The 17,492-nt window shown below is 40.5% G+C and overlaps 1 protein-coding gene across 1 annotated transcript in view; it reads left to right on the top strand.

Moving 5' to 3' along the window:
* Window positions 1-17,492, top strand: part of PLCXD3 (phosphatidylinositol specific phospholipase C X domain containing 3) — a 91,463-nt gene that overhangs the window by 51,354 nt on the left and 22,617 nt on the right. The window contains exon 2 of the mRNA XM_072359699.1: window positions 5,237-5,945. Within this exon, the coding sequence (XP_072215800.1) occupies window positions 5,237-5,945 (709 nt within the window). The remainder of the gene's footprint in view (window positions 1-5,236; window positions 5,946-17,492) is intronic.

Genomic DNA, 17,492 nt, shown 5'->3' with positions numbered 1-17,492 from the left:
GCTTCTGAGGAACATGTTATGATCTGGTGTCTGTCACTGTAGAGCTGTCATTGGCATGGATGTCTTCAAAAGGATTAGACTGTGCCACTTGTGAAGCTTCAGGGATAGTCACCAAGGGATCTCATCTTCTAAATATAGAAAAATAGCATCAGGCAAAGCTTTTAATGACACTCAAAAGGACTGTAAAGGGTTCCACTTCCAGCAGTCATTGGGTAACTCCCACTCCAGAGACAGAAGGAGCTTGAAATCCATGGGAGATGGATGAAATGTGTCCTAACCTGTGAAAAGAAAACACCAGTTTTGCTGTGACTTGCTGGTCTGCTGCTGTCAGGAACAAGTTGGTCAGTGCTGTTTGAATCAGTCATTTCTTTTAGGTGCTGTTTACTAAGCTCTTGTTAAGAAAGTTGTCCAGAGCCCCCAGTGAGGCAAGAGGAGGGCAGAGTGAGATATAGCAGCACCTTGCCTCTTTATGAATGGTATATTGAAGCTCAGCCACCAAAAATGGTGGCTTTACTAAACCTGTCAGTAAATCTCTAGTGTGGCTGAAGAAGCAGTTCTGAACTGAATCACACTCTCCCTGGGGGACTCTTCAGCACTGAGCCCAATTATTTTTTAAATGAGGAGGGAGTTAGCCCTCTGGGAAAGCCATAAATATTTCCATAGCTGAGCAATAGTGGGTTGTATATTCCCAATTGTCCTATTAAGGGAATTCACTAAAGAAAACAGACCATTCTTGTACTCTAGATGATGCTGCACATTTTACCCATAAATGTCTGAATAGTGTTTAGCTTACATCTAAGTTAGTAGAATTTTAGTGTCACAGTGTTGGAAACTGGGCAGTTTTATTTTTTGCATCACAGATTATCCAAGCATTTTCAGTGTCTCCTGATAGTTGCTTCAGAGGTTGACAGAGAAGAAGTGTAGCTGTTGTCTCTTGGGGGAGCAGGGGGATGAAGAGATGCAGAATAATTTAGGTTGAAAAGGAGCTCATGCAGTCATCTGGTCCAACCACTGTTCAGTTACTTCAGCAGTTTCCTTGTCCAGCATAATGAGATCTTCTGCCCCATTCAGTAGTGGAGCAGCATTTTCCTTTTTCCTTTCTCTTTCTTCTGGTCTTTCTGCAGGAGATCTGTGTTGCCTTTTGGATCCTTTCCAAATTTTAACTTCAGCCAAGCTTTGCATTTCTTAACTCCCCTTGTCTCCTTCCTCTATTCCTCACAGAGAGCTGTCCCTGCTTACGCTTTCTATATGGTGTTTTGTGTTTGATTATCTCCTTGATTTTTTGCACACTAGGGTGGATTGTTCATATGCTCTAGGAGGTTGCCTTTCAAGTACAACCATTTCTCCTCAGTCCCTTGGCACTTAAAATAGTTGAATGAGCAAAAGCTACTACTTTGAAATACAGAGCCTTTGTTCTGCAATTTACCTTTCTTGCTTCCCTTTAATTTTAATTTTTTTTTCATCACCTTATAGTCAGTTTACAGCTGTCATCCTTCATGTCCCTAACTGTTTCTCCTTTATTCATTCCAAGCCCAGCAGTCTACTAGGAAGAGTGCCTCCAGGAAAGAAAAAATTTCTTTGAACCTCTCCAGATTCTCTGTGCCCTGATGTTTTGCTATTCCAGCAAGTATCAAAATAGTTGGAGTTTTCCATGAAAACAGGGTAGTCAAAGCTTCTTATGAAAATAGTCCATGATGCTTTTTCCATATGGTGAAAGAAGGCTTTGTCCACTTTCTCTTCATAAATCAGCAGTCTGTGACTTATCCAAACCATACTTATGCCTTGTTTGTCAACCATGTGATCTTAATCTGTGACCCTTCATCTTTGACTGCATGAATCATTGTCTGTTGTGTTGCTGAAATAGTGAGAAAATGCTACCTAATACTTCTGGAAAGTGCTACGCGATTAGTAAACTGGTGAGAAGAGAGTGAAGAAGAGAGTATCAGTTTACTCTACTTCCTCGTGTGATTTGGGTTAAATGATTTCCCTTGACCTTGCTTCTTCACATCTCAAGTTATGGAGTCAAGTTATGTGTAGTAGGGACTGCCACTCATGCAATGTAGGTGCAGCTCCCATTCATCAAGTGTGAGCATATTCTGGGGTTTGCAGGTCTGCTTCCCTTCTGTTGTAAAAAAAACAACTGATGTGTGAACACTGCTGCCTTCTGAAGACTTAAAGTGTCATTGCATTAGTATTTCTGAATGTACTCTTCTTGTGTTGTAACTCTGGTCGGCAGCTCAGCACCACATGGCCACTCATTCACTGTCCCTAGATGGGGTGAAGGATGGAATCAGGTAAAAGTGAGAGAACCCCTGGGCTGAGAAAAGGGCAGTTTACCGGACTGAACAGAAGCCAAGCGCACAAGCAAAGGGTAGTGAGGAATTTGTTGGCTGCTTCCTATCAGCAAGTAGGTGTTCAGCCACTGCCAGGACAACAGGGCTCAGCATGCATGATCACTTCTTGATAAGATAAATGTAATCACTCTGAAAGCCCTTCCTTCCTTCTTCCAGCTTTGCTGTTCAGGATGATGCCATGTAGTATGGGATGCAGTATTGGGCAGTTTGTGCCAGCTGTTCTGATTCTGTTCCCTCCCAGCATCTTGTGCATCCCCAGCCCCTCGCTGGCCGGGCAGTGTGAGAGAGTGCAGTGTCTGTGGCTCTGTGTAAACACTGCTCAGCAACTGGTAACACAGCATTGGGTAATCAACTGTATTCTTATTCTAAGTCTAAAGCACAGCATTGTACTCTTAATTTTCTATGCCAAGTTCCAGGATTCTGAATTTCACAGAGTTAAATGTGTAAGCTGATGATGTGAAATATAGATAGTGTGTGATGAGGATAAACATTAGATGACCTGCTCAAACTACTTACACATGTGGAAAGCCAAAAACTTTTATTTTTATGTTTATGTTTTTTAGTCAGAAAGAGCCTTTATATACTTTGGAATAACTCACATCAGATCCTTTCACTGTCAACCAAAATAAGTCAAACTTTTCTCTTTTTAGAACGGAATGGGTCCTTTCTGTTCTGGTTACAAAATGTGGATTTTTTAGTGCCCTCCTCTTTATACCTTTTACACAGGATACCTTTTACACATAATTTTTAGGTTCAAATATGTGCCTTAAGAGCTTAATTAAGAAAAACAAAATTCTGTACTATCCTGCTTGCAGTGGTCAGTAGCTCCTAACCATGATATTCCTTTCTTTCCTTCTCTGTTCTGCATGATGGCTAAAGGCTACTTGCTAACAAGTTGTTTGCTGTAGTTTTCAACAGTGAGAGTTTTGTGGCCTCTTGTGACTTCATTGTTTTAAAGTAGGGCTTGGCACTCTGTTGTGTATTGGCTGTGGTGATCAAGCTTAACTACCTCTTCTGCAATTCCCAGAGGCTATAGATCTGACAGTAAAAGGCAAATAGTTAAATTAATCTTACTATGATTTTGGGCCCACTGCTGCAATCAGTTAATCTTGTTTGTCCATATATACATCAGAAATAAAATCCTACTGAAATCAAAGGAACTTGCAAAGGGTTTGCAAGATCCATCTTTAATAATATCAGTAACTATTCCTTGTTTTTAACAAGACTGGATTTACTTTGATTTTTAGATTAGTGCAGGTTTCATTGAGCAGAACATTTAATGTATCACATTGATTTTTCCCTGTGATGCTGTTGAAACACAAGTTACTGCTCTAATCATTTTTACCATTAAAATTCTGTATGCAGATCTGGTCCCCTGGGATATCAGTGTGTAACAAGATACTCTATGATCTAATCATGCTCTGCAAAGAATACAGTATTGCTTCAGCACTCAGCAGTAGCAAGCTTCATCAAAATGGAGAATTTGTCTAATACTGAAAGTGAAATGCTCTTTGAGGAGACAACTGTGAAAAGCAGGAGTGTGTAATACTTAAGGACTTTTCTAAGATTAAACAAAGCCAAATTCGAGCCAGAGTTTAAGATGATTTGCATGACTCCACTTATTGTTAAAGAAAATTTTACAGCTGTCACTTCAGTATATAGGGTTTGTTGCAGCTCAGTTAAAATAGCATCACCATCAGAAATGACTGAGTAGCAGGATTTAATTAATGTGAAACTTATTTGCTACAGCTGGTGTGCCCTGGAAGATAATTTTGAAAAGTACCTACAAAAGCATAAATTGCAGAAGGCATGACTTGTGCTTTGATGCTTTAAGTTGGATCTCTGGGGGCTTAATGCTATGATCTATTTTGGAGTTTCAAGTCTTGCTGACCTGAAGGAGTTCTGTTGGTGTTATGGCACAGCCTGAGGATCAGAACTCCTTGCTGTGGTGAATGTGACCAGCATCCCTGACCAGAGGAACAGTGGCTCTGCCTGCAGTCAGACAGTCTGTGCAAACTGCAAAAAAGTTAATGGTAGACAAGTATGATAAACATCTCCTAGAGTGAGCATTTCTTTCCTTAAAGCAAGACAGAATTCTAGCTAGGAGAATTATCATGTGTTTGCAGATGTCCTTAGCATCATCAGATGCTTTCATATAAAGATCTAAAGGCTTGGCAAAATAAATGTGTGGGTATTTTTATACCATGTTGTACCTTGACACAACCAGAATTTTGCAAAGCAGTTTTTCTTAGACAATTCTGTACAACCGTGTTGTTTTGTAGAAAATGATAGCTTCTTTACATAGGTGTTTAATAGTAGCCCTGTTCTTGTCAAAAGTACACAGTGGAGTTTCTGTGTTTTAATGGAGGAACATAATGCTACCGTAGCTCTATTTTATTTATGTAGCATGGCAAAAATAATTTAGAGGCATGTTTAAGGGGGAAAACAGCACTTAGTAACCTTTCTGATGATGCAAACTTGAAGAAAAGGTCAGAAAGCTTACATGTCTTTGACATTTGTATACTCATGCAAAGATGTGCAGCTTGTTGTGCAAAGCAGACAGTGCACTATTCAGAGTACAGGACCAGATTCTCATCTTTGCATTGGCTCTGGGGATATGTTTTGTGTCTGACTTTGCCGAAGTTTTACCAGGTTTGTTTTGACATTCAGAGCCTCTGACTTAAGTAGTACAAAAAAGGGTCAGTAAGAGCTGAAAGAGTGAGAGAGCACCCAGACAAGCTGTAAAACAGATTACTTCTTTTCATTCAAGTTCCTGTGGAGAGCTGGTGGAAAAACGTTGACAGACATCAGAAAGAAAGAACCATTAATATCTTCTATCGCATACAGCCAATATTGATTGTTCTTCTTTGTTGTGTTTTTAGGCTCCCATGACTCCTTTAGTTTCTACATTGATGAAGCCTCTCCAGTTGGGCCTGAACAGCCGGAAACGGTCCAGAACTTTGTGTCTGTTTTTGGGACAGTGGCTAAAAAGTTGATGAGGAAGTGGTTGGCTACACAGACCATGAACTTCACCAGCCAGTTGGGTGCAGGTATACGGTATTTTGACCTTAGGATTTCTACCAAGCCCAGAGACCCAGACAACGAACTCTACTTTGCTCATGGCTTATTCAGTGCCAAAGTCAAGGAAGGCCTGGAAGAGATCAATGCATTCCTTGCTGACCATCCAAAAGAAGTGGTTTTCTTGGACTTCAATCATTTCTATGGAATGCAGAAATACCATCATGAAAAGCTTGTCCAGATGCTCAAGGACACATACGGAAACAAAATGTGTCCTGCAATATTTGCTCATGAAGTAAGCCTCCAGTACCTGTGGGAAAAGGAACACCAAGTTCTGGTCTTTTATCACAGCCCAGTGGCTCTTGAGGTACCATTTCTTTGGCCCGGCCAGATGATGCCAGCTCCATGGGCAAACACAACAGATCCAGAAAAACTGATTCAGTTCCTCCAGGCATCAATCACTGAAAGAAGAAAGAAGGGCTCCTTTTTTATATCTCAAGTAGTGCTGACGCCAAAGGCTAGTACAGTGGTGAAAGGTGTTGCAAGTGGTCTCAGAGAAACAATAACAGAGAGGTAAGTTTTTTTAGGTAACTGGAGCAGATTGTACTGACTGTGTGTCAAATGCTGCTTTTCTAATCCCTTTTTACAGAAACTCCAGCAGATGTGTTTCTGCTATGCTACTGTGGCTAAGATTCAGAACTTTAGCATAATCCTAAAATATTTAGAGTGCAACAGATTTAAGGAGGAACTGTCGTACCTTGAAAGAAACTCGCATAAAAGCCTCATGAAATCATATGTGATTAGATTGGCTTCTTTTTTTCCCCCTGAATGCAGGCTTTTTCATATCTTTTCAAGTGTGCTTTCTTACCTTGTATTTCCTCACACACTTGTTTGCATAGAATAGTTCAGTTGTGAGGGACCTACAAAGACCATTGAGTGTGACTGCCTGACCACTTTGGGGCTAATAAAAAGTTAAGCATGTTATTGAAGACATTGTCCAAATGCTTCTTAAACACTTGACAGACCATGGGGCATCAGCCACCTCTCCAGGAAGCCTGATGGTTTGACCACCATCACAATCTCTGTGCCATTCCTATACTACCATTAATTCCCAGGAATGGAGCATGGCACCTCCTTCTCCTTCTGCTTCTCCTGCTCAGGGAGCTGCAGAAAGAAGCGAGGTCACCTCTCAGCCTCCTCTTCTGCAGACTGGAAAACCCAGTTATCCATGCCTTCTCCTCAAAAGACATACCTTCTGGCTGTGTTATGAGCTCTTTTGCCTCCTTTAGGCTCATTCAAGTATCCTAACATCATTTTTATATTGTGGAGCCCACAGTGTTCAAATTGAGACTGCACCGAGATCATTTAAGTTTTGATTTATATATTGGGCTTCAAGTACTAAATAATAATTTATTATTTTTTTTTTCATTTGGGCTCATCAGCAAAGTTCTGATAACACAGAATTTTGCATCCTTGCCTACTTTTACTGATCTTAAAGATATACGATGTCTTCCCACATACTGTCACACACAATATCATAGTTGTTTGGATTCAGTTGGAGTGATTTTGCCTCCTAACAGCCCTTCATTTATCATATTAAAAAATTTGAGGGAAGAAATTCTGTAAACCATTGTAGAGGTTGTGTATTTGGAATGCTGTGTTGACAGGCCATTAGTTCTTACATTACAAAAAAATGTTGTCATTGCAAGACATGCATTATTTATACCTTTCTGACTTTGATAAATCACAGCCAATTTTCAGCTTAAAGGCAAGTATGTGTGAATGTGTTGTTGACAACTCACTAGTAAACCTGAAATTCAATACCAAGCCGTAAGATTTCTGGTTTAAAAAAATAAAAAAATAAAAAATTTCAGAGTAGAATAATTTATAATGGGGAAGAACAGAGAACAACCTGTTAATGTTCTGGTCTCTGTATGGTTGCTCCTGTGCTAGGAAGGTCCACTGGGAGCACTGCCTCTTCTCTGTGATGAATAGCACAATGTTTGTGATACTATACCCTCTGAAGAAAACATGCATCACTTTTGAGAAGAATTGAAACGTTTTTCATGACAGCTTTCCTTAGTGACTGTTTAGTAGGAAAAACTGGGACAAATGTTACCTGACACAACAAAACAGTGACACAGAAGCTTTTATAAAAAGTTTAATATGATTCTCTAATGTTTGTACAATTGTACTTGCAATCGTTTGTTTATCCACAGTGTGTATTTTTATAGTTTCCTTTGGGCAGGGTACCGCTCTTACTGGTGAGTCTGAAGTGCACTTCTCAGTACTGAAATCCTACTTTGCTGATGGCTTTTAAACCCTCACCTTGGCGTTCAGGCATTTGTTTTCTCTGGTAAACATCCTTCTGTGTGTTCTTTAGAACATGAAGTAGCACAGCTGAGAAACTACCAGCTTACTCTTAAAACTTGCTTCATTAACAAAATAGCGAGTTAAAAAAAAAAAAGCTTTGTCTACAGGAGATTCTGAGATCACAAACAAATTACTTGAAATGCGAGTAATCGGTTGGGCAGGACTGCCTGACTGTTGTTTTTCCAAATTTGGACTGAGATGTTCACTGAATTGTAGGGCTTGGAAGGAACCTGCTGAAGTACATTCCATAGAGTAGGAATACACGGGAAAGCACACAGGCAGGTTTTGAATATTTCCTGAGGAGACTCCACAACTCCTCTGGAAAGCTTGTTCCAGTGTTCTGTCACCCTCCCAGTAAAGTTCCTCATGTTCATATGGAACTTCTTTGTTTGTGTCCATTACTTCCTGTTCTGTCTCTTGCTACCATTAGAAACATGCTGGCATAGATTGTTCTCAAAGTAATGTCTCCTATTTATTTCCATGGAAACTACAAAAGGTACAAAGAGCACAGTAGCACTATTTAATAAAGCACATTCTCAGGCTACAAAACATGTTTTTTCAGCATAGTCACCACCATCAGCTATGTATTGTCACCACTGTGAACAGGAGCCTACAGGCCACGCTCTTAAAAAAAAAAAACGTGCACCAGCTGAAGTGACACACTTTGCCACTGCTGAAATGCACCACTCACCATCTCACGGTGCTCACATCCACTGTTTGTTCTCCATAAACATTCAACAACCATCAGTGGGTACAACTTTCTCTTCATGGATGGAATTCACTGCCTTTACTGCATACACACTTCCATGTTAGACACCATTTTGTCAGGCTGCCCCTCTGCTGCCATCTGTCATGCAGCAACAAAATATAATGAAATAATGATGGGAAGGTTCAACCTCTACTGTCAAACCACCAATGTCTGCTTCTGATATCCTGGGCCAGCATAAGAAAATGGGAGCCATTTCTCTAGGAGCACACTTCATATAAATATTGATAAGATTCTCCCTCAGTTTTCTCTTCTGCAGGCTGAACAGTCACAGGTCTCTCAGCCTTTCCTCAGGTGGGAAATGCTCCCTGCCCTTAATCATTTTTGTGGCCCTTTGCCAGATGCTCTCTTGAAATTCTCTATGAAATTGACACAGTGCATTGCACTCCTGATATGGCCTCAGCAGAGCAGACAGAGGGTGAGGATCACCTCACCTCAACCTGCTGGCTACACACTCTTCCTAATGCTCCCCAGTATACCTCTGGTCTTCTTGACCACAAGTGCACTCATGGTCAACCTGTTGTCTACCAGACACTCGGGTTTTTCTCTGTGGAGCTCCTTTCCAACTGGTCAGGCACTAACCTGTATAATGCATGGGGTTATTCTTCCCAGGTGTAAGACATTATACTTAGCCTTGTTGAACCTCAGAAGGTTCCTCTTTGCACGACTCTTCAGCCTGTCCAGGTGTTGCTGAATGTCAGCACGGACTTATGATGTATCAGCCACTCCTGCCAGCTTTCTGTTATCAGCAGATTTGCTCAGGTACACTCTATCTCTTCATCCAGATTGCTGATGAAGATATGAAAGAAGACTAGATCTATTACCAACCTCTGGGGAACACAGTTAGCTACAGGCCTCTAACTAGGCTCTGTGCTGCTGATTACAACCCTCTGTGTTCTGCCTGTCAGCCTCAGTTCTCTGTCTGCCTCACTGTCCACCCCTCTGTCACCCAACTTCTAAGCTTACCAGCAACAATGTTATGGGAGCCAGTGTCAAAATCCTTGCTGAAGTCAAGGCAGACAACATTAAGTGCTCTTATATACCTACCCTGTCATAACATCATAAAAGGCTACCAGGTTCATTGAGCATGATTTCACCTTGGTGAATCCACATTGACTACCTTCTTTTCTTCCACTTGTTTAGAAATGACATCCAGGAGAAGTTGTTCCATGACCTTCACAGGGGTGGAGGTGAGGCTGACTGGCCTGTAGTTTCCCACATCCTCCTTGCCCATTTTGAAGTAACACTGGCTTTCTGCTAGCCTTCAGGCACCTCTCCCATTCTCCATGACCTATCAAAGTTGATAAAGTGACTTGGAAGTCACTTCTGCCAACTCCCTCAGCACTTGTGTGTGCATTCCATCTGGTTCCATAGCAGACATGCTTAAAAGAAACCTTTCTTCTTCCCTTGCCCGAAGTCTCTCCTCCCTTGCCAAATTTAATTCCAAGTCTGCCTTAGCCTTCCTTGTTGCATTGCTGCATGTCCTGACACTGTTTGTATAATCCTCCAGGCAGCCAGATTCCTTTTCTGCATTTTGTAGACTTTCTTTTTCCATTGGAGTTTTTCCATGAGCTTCTAAGTGTCTTAAGTGTGGGAGTCAAAGGAACATGGTCAACCTCTTTTCAGTGGTCTGTGGGAACAGGACAAGGGGAAATGGCCATAAACTGGAGCATAGGAAGTTCTGCACCAACATGCGAAGGAACTTCTTCACAGTGAGGGTGATGGAGCACTGGAACAGGCTGCCCAGCGGTGGGTTGTGGAGTCTCCTTCTCTGGATATATTCAAGACCCACCTGGATGCCTACCTGTGCAGTTTCATTTTTGCAGGGGGATTGGATTCGATGATCTCTGGAGTCCCTTCCAGCCCCTACTGTTCTGTAATTTTGTGATTCTGTGATCTATGCAGAAGTCTTGTCACCTTTGATTTCTCAGGGATGTGCAGATCTTGAGCTCAGAAGTGGTTCTTGAATATTAACCAACTTTCTTGGGTCTCCTTACCTTGCAAAGCTGTAACCCATGGAATGCTTCCATGTATGTCCTTCAAGAGGTCAGCATTGGTTCTCTTGAAGTCCAGGGTTAACAGTCCGACTTATTGCCCATTTTTCTTCCATGTAAGATCCCAAGCTTCTCACTCCTGTGGTCAGTTCGTCCAAAGTTGTCCCCAGCCTTCACATCCCCAACTAGTCCATCCTCGTTAATATGAACAAGATCAGCCTTGCTTTTCTACTGCCCGTGTCAGAATGCAGGAACCTCTTGGACTGTGTGTACTTTGCAGTGTTGCTTTTCCAGTAAATATCAGGGTAGTTGAAGTCCCTCATGAGAACCAGTGCCTACTACTTTCAGCTGTCTGGAGAACACCTCATCAGCTGCTTCATCCTGATCAGATAGCCAGTAGTAGACACCTATAATGGTGTCGCCCATATTAGCCTGCTCCTTAAGCTTTCCACTCATTCATCATTCTTCCCTAGGCAGAGCTTGATCCATTCCAGTTGCCCTTTCACATAAAGAGCAACTTCACTGCCTTACCTTTCTGCCTGTCTTTCCTAAGAAGTATATAACCACGTGAAGCCTAAGTGTCTACTCCATGTATACTTTTACCCCCTTACTTTGCATAGCTCTTTTAACAGTTTCAAAACAGAAGAAATTTTATAACATCTCCAGAGCTATTATTTTGACTTTCAAGTATGGAAGTTGAAATCCTACTAGTTATTTAAAAAAGTATGCTGCAGGAAGACACAGTCTTGAAATATGTGTTAATTTATACAGAAATTGAGCTCATATATTGAACTAAGTGCTGAAAGTGAAAACCAAGTATACTCAAAACTGCTTCTCATGTGATGATGATCCTGTTAAAAATAAATAGATGAGCAGTTAAAGGGTGGAATACAATTAGTGAAATTGACAGAATTCTCTTCAAATCTCACTGCATTAATATTTCAGTAACTTAAAAGTATATAATCCATACTAAAGGACTTGGGGTATATGTTTCAGCTGCATGGAGCTTGCTACCATCTAATGATAACTTGCAGAAACATTCAACCCTTTTCTGAATGAATGCACACATCAGATTCTATTGTCACATGCAGGTATATTGTGCATGTGATTTTGCTGGCAGCTGCATTTTTTATTTATTTATTTATTCATTTATTTATTTATTTTTCATAAATGAAATACTCTGTTTAGGAAATGTTTCTTTTCAGCATTTTCAAATAAAACCCTTATATGCCTCCGCTTTTCCCCTCTTTTATACAGTGGTCACTGTCACTTATCTACTTAGTTTTGAAAACAGTGCAGTTTGGATCCTTGTGGAACCCATAAGACATATCAGATTGTTAATTATTCATGAGATTATTTAAGATTTCAAGAACAGTGGTCTGAGAGAGAAAATGTGTTTTCTCTTGGTTGCAGCATCCATTAGACTAGGAAAATCACAAGCAGACTGTATGCAGCAATATGTGGTATGAAATATTCCTCCATATCTGATGAGCTGGTGGAGTTGGCAGCTCTTTAGTGTGGCTGCTTGTTGTGGTGCAAGTCCATTTGCTCCAGCTACAGTAGATGCTTTTTCAGAACAAGCAAATATTTTGTTCTGGATACTGTTCCTCACTGCGCCACGACTGAGGTGAAAGATACAGTTTTCTGCTCCCAAGCCTGAAGTCACCAGGATTGGTATTTACTGATAAACTTTCTGTATAGATATTGCTTCTATCATCAGAGATGATAAAACAATGTGAAAGAAATGGAAATTTAAAAGTCTTCCATCTTTCTAGCCTGAGAAAATACAGAAGACAAATGCAGAAGGAAAAGTTTTTACTTGTGAACTCTTCTTACATCAACGGATCACCTTTACAGAGCTTTATACAACAGCTTTTATCTGTTACTTGAATAAGGAGACTCCCACATGTGTGCGTACATTACGTTCTTGGATTTGATGAAAAACTTCGAGGACTAACAATATGTTTTCTGGCGTAATGTTCTGTCAGGCACAGTTTATGTGCCAAGAAAATACTCTTTGATTAGCAAACAGTATGTACTAAATGAATTACATTCCCTCTGCTTATTGAGTTAACTTCACAGTGAGGCAGCTGCCTTTAGTACATCTGAAAGATGGCTGTGAAACAACCTTTTGATGCATGTAGAGCTGTTCCTCATATTAATGTAGTTTGTTTCCTGATTTGTAGTGAAATTACTAATTTTATTTCTGATGGGTAAATGACACTAGAGACAAGCATTATATTCTCTTCGTTGTCTCTGAGGCTGAATAGTACAGAAGAATAACAGATCTCATTTAGAGAAAAGAAAAATCTTGATGTACTTCTAAAGCTTTTGAGGAATGGAAAGTAGACACATACCCAGCCTATTGTCCCTTGATTTCCAAATTAATTGCTAAGGATAATGTTCTGTACAGCTCACACATGACTAAATCATTGACCACCATGGTAAAGCTCTCCCCTTAGCAACCAAAGCAGAAAAATTAAAATAAATAAATAAATAAATCCTGAAATCCTGCAATCCTGCACATGGAAACCTTTGAAGTGAAGGCAAAGCATAGACAGTATTAATAACAGAGGTTGTAAGTAGGACAAGAAGCTGTCTGGAGAAAAGGCATCTCTGGGTGCAGTCATAAACTAAGCAGGGTCATATTTAGCTAGCATAAAGGTGGATATTAAAAGAAAAATAATCCCTGAAATTGCACAAAGTGGGATTTTGTGATCAGCTACAGAGGCTGCCCTCCTCCATCAAGCTATACCTCATCCAGCTTAACTTTTGAGAGTTTCTGTGTTTCTGGAAGAGTGAGATTTTGTTGCTTTCTATCCATATAAAATAATGGCTGATGCCATTTTTAAATGGAATATTTGGAAAACAAATATTAGTGGAAATGGCAATTGTATTTTGCTAATTATGTTAGTGCTCTGACTCCTTATAATCTTGATGTCTATTGCCATTATGGGCTGCAGGAGAGCTGCAATTTCAGCTGAGCTGGCATGGGTTTACCACTCAGCAAACCCATAGCAGCCCATCTTAAGCAGCCAAGAGACAAGAGCAGACCCAGTCTCTCACTTAGGTGTATAGTAGAAGCATGCTTGGCCATCCTTACATTTAACTTTGAAGGCAGTTCTCTCTTTCTTTTTTTTTTACCTTCTTTCTCCAGTCTCTCATTACCAGAGACTTTACAACTGAGCTCTGCAATCCAGACAAATCCTTTGTATTTCTGTTCACAAATTATTCTTCCAGCTGTTCCACAGAAGAGGAAGTCTCTGGGTTGGCACACAGACCTTCATGTCACCTGAAGCGTCTAGAAGCCAAATCACTGGTCCTCTGCTATAAAATCCAGAGTGAGCTGTGCATGCTGTGCATGCTCAACTTGTTTTTACTGGAAGATGTTTTAGAAGCATTTCATTTGGGAACTTTTGTGAGCACTAGAATGTTAGTATAATATTCCCTTGGGAAGTGCTGGGTGATTTTATCTGATGGCTGGCTGATGGTGAAATTGGGATAGTAGTAAAATGCCACAAAATAGAGGAACATGAGATTTTTAATAACTTTATTATGGATTAGTAGAGATCTAAGTGTATATTATTAGCATGTAAGATCTAGTCCAGAAAAGAAGACAACATACAGGTCACCAACTCTGCGACAAACCATATTATTGATGTCTTGACTTGGGTTTTCTGACAGTGGCTGCTCTTCTTTTCTTCATGGAATTTCCTCCATTTGGCCTGCTTGTGACTTATGTTAGGCACCAAAACACCTGTTTGCAGTTACAGTGTATGCTGTGTGACTGCTCTTAAAGATATTTTATGTGATGCTGTCATCACACTCTCTGAGCACAGTCTGACCCTGCATATACAGAAAGCAGCAAGTGTTTTTCAGTATGGAAAGTAAATGTTTATTCTCCAACCCCATCTGCTGTGTGCCTTTGCTAACATGTACTTTCCTGAAAGATTTTGTGCTTCAATCTGTCTCACCGCTGTAGCGAAATTGCAAATGGCTCGTTGATTCAGTTGGGTTTTCTTTCTGACATTACTCAGATAACTATGGAAATGCTACAGCCAAGAGGTGCTAATAAGCGCTGACCCTGAATGAAAATGTGTTTCTTAGTAGAGGGTCAGGGTCAGTCTGCCTGTGCTTTGTACCTCTTTGTGAAGGGAACAGTTTCTTGCTGGGTTGGTCCTTCTCTTCTTTGTTTGTAAGGCACAAAGTGGGCTCAGAGATTTATGCAAACAAGCGCTTCCAGATTTATACGCAGGGTGGCTTCCAAGCTGACAGTGAAGTTTGGTAACAAAAAGGTATTTAATGCAAATTGTAGTGAATAAAAACTCAGCAGGTATCGCAACATTCATGTTTCTATGTAGTATTAGCAGTATGGCGCTGCAAATCATTGCCTTTAGAACAACATAACAATATAGAACAATAGAGGCATCATCGTCACTTTTTAAACAGAGAAAGGGACAATTCTAGACTAGACAACATGTAGTTACTATGTATTTGAAGTCTGAGGTGTCCTTGTACCTGCTTAGTGTTCCTGGAGTTGTAGGATGTGGATGGAAACTTGTCAGAAACTTTCCATCAGCTCTTAAACTCCTGTTACACATGCTGTATAATTCCACATGCATTTGGTAATGGTAAATTCTCAGCATCCTCCAAGGCAATAGAGGAGAATTTTCAAGTGTAATCTACAGGGAATGCATCCACACTCTCCCTAGAGAGGTCACTTGTGTATCTGCCTTCTATAATGGCTATTTCTGAACTTGCTTGGTAGGCTAAGGGGCCTTCAGCTGTGGAAACCCTCCTTGATCCATTATCAGTCCTTGGTATGCATTCTGTTATGATAGGGGAGAAAGGAGAGATGGGATCTGAAGGGGTGGTCTGACAGGATGTACTATCAAATCAACATGGGCACTGATCATAGAATCATAGAATGGCCTGGGTTGAAAAGGACCAAAATGATTTAGTTTCAACCCCATTGCTACGTGCAGGGTCACCAACCACCAGACCAGGCTGCCCAGAGCCACATCCAGCCTGGCCTTGAGTGCCTCCAGGGATGGGGCATCCACAACCTCCTTGAGCAACCCATTCCAGAGCATCACCAATCTCTGTGTGAAAAACTTCCTCCTCATATCTGACCTAAACCTCCCCTGTCTCAGTTTAAAACTGACCTCTAGCAATAACACTGTCAGAAGATACTGGCACTTTTTAAAATGTCTGAACTTTTTTTTTTGAGGTTAGAAGGGGAAGAGTTCAGGGTTTTCCTCACCAGAAAACAGCTGTAGATGACTAGAATGCCTAGAATCTGTGAAGTAAACTGCCTGTATGGTCAAAGTTTTATTGAACATGTTCCAAGCCTGAAATTAATTTTATTAAATGCTTCCCCACACTTACAAACAAATAGACTTTGTGGACTGCATGAGTAATTAGGTGTACAGGATATAGGCCAAGCTGGTACAAAACTTACAGGGAAAGCAGTAAGAGATCATGGTAACCTGATGACTTACACAAAATAAATGGTTGAAACAGAGTGAGTGGAAAAAGACTTGATAATTAGAGAAGTCAGCCAGGTAGAAGGTCTTGGTGACATGCTACATTGTGTATGATGCAGAATATGCGTAGGCTTGGAAAATATTTTTCTTCTGTGGAAACTGAAGTAAAAGTCTCTGCCCCTAAGAGATTCATTAATGTCCGTGGAGTGAAGTGCAATTCTTTATTAAGGAGCCACGATCCTTTTGAAAGATACTGCCTTGATAAAATATAGAGCTTATTTGATTTTTTTTCCATGAGCTTGGAAATGTTCATTTTGTCAAACTTCTTGTCTAGACTTTGCTGCTAGGCAAAAACATCATTATTCCATTTTCTTCCTTCAGACTGGTGGGTTTTTTTGTTTGTTTTGATGTTTTTTGTGGCTAAGGTACAAACTATACGTAATAGGAGATTATAGAATCATGGAATCATAGAATCTTTAAGGTTGGAAAAGACCACTAAGATCATCTAGTCCAACTGTTAGCCCATCACTACCATGCCTTCTAACCCACATCCCTCAGAGCCACATCCACATGTATTTGAAAACCTCCCTGTACAGCCTGTTCCACTACCTCACTACTCTTTCTGATAAGTTTTTCCTAATATCCAACCTGAACCTCTCCTGGAGCAGCATAGGGCCATTACCCCTTATCCTCTCACTAATTACCTGGGAGAAGAGGCCAACCCCTACTTCCCTACAACTTTTTTTCAGGAGTATGTATAATTTTAATGATATCGTTGTACATATTGTTCCATGCTGTACGGTTGCTTCAGCAGAACGCTAGCTATTATAGTAAAATGTCTTTCAGTATTTATCTTAGATGCTAAAGAAAATAATAAAAGATATGTCTTTAAAACAGTGAATGATCATCGATGGGACCTGACCTTTGGAAAAATTTTAATTTTGAAGCTGTTGATCCAGGAGGCTTTGTAACTAAGCAACTGTCATCCAGAATGTATTATGTCATAAAACAGTATTAAGATATGGAGGAGATTGAGAGGTTCAAGTCAGAGCCATGGTGACATTCAATTACATTCACAGTGATTTTTTTTTTTGTTGTTTTCTGAGCTGTAGCACAAAGGAGGAACTCTGCCATCATTTGTTTCTTAGTAGGGTTTTAAACCCTGCTTAGCTTTATCTTTCAGGTAGTGCTGTGGTGCTCTCAGCTGTGCCAGCAAGTACTATTATGTAAGAAAGCAAGAATCAAGAACTGATCTGGACCTTGGGTGATGCAGCTTCTTGATTTTGCTGCTGGTGAGTGATATTGGACCACAGTAGCCCTCTGCCCTCCCCATCTGGATTTACACATTTTAGTGTCAAAAGCTTGCTTCTCTCCTCTTACAGTGGGAGCCATTGAAATCAAGAGTTCCTAGGCGACGCTTTAATTCAAAATATGTGTTCATCATTTTATCCAGGGCATTCAGTGTCCTGTTTGCTTTGGTTTTGCTGTCTACTATGGCTTC

The sequence above is a fragment of the Excalfactoria chinensis genome, chromosome Z, assembly GCF_039878825.1.
Source record: "Excalfactoria chinensis isolate bCotChi1 chromosome Z, bCotChi1.hap2, whole genome shotgun sequence".
Classification (NCBI taxonomy): Eukaryota; Metazoa; Chordata; class Aves; order Galliformes; family Phasianidae; genus Excalfactoria; species Excalfactoria chinensis.
Note: the sequence above shows the minus strand (reverse complement) of the source record. Positions and strands in the feature narration are given on the sequence as shown.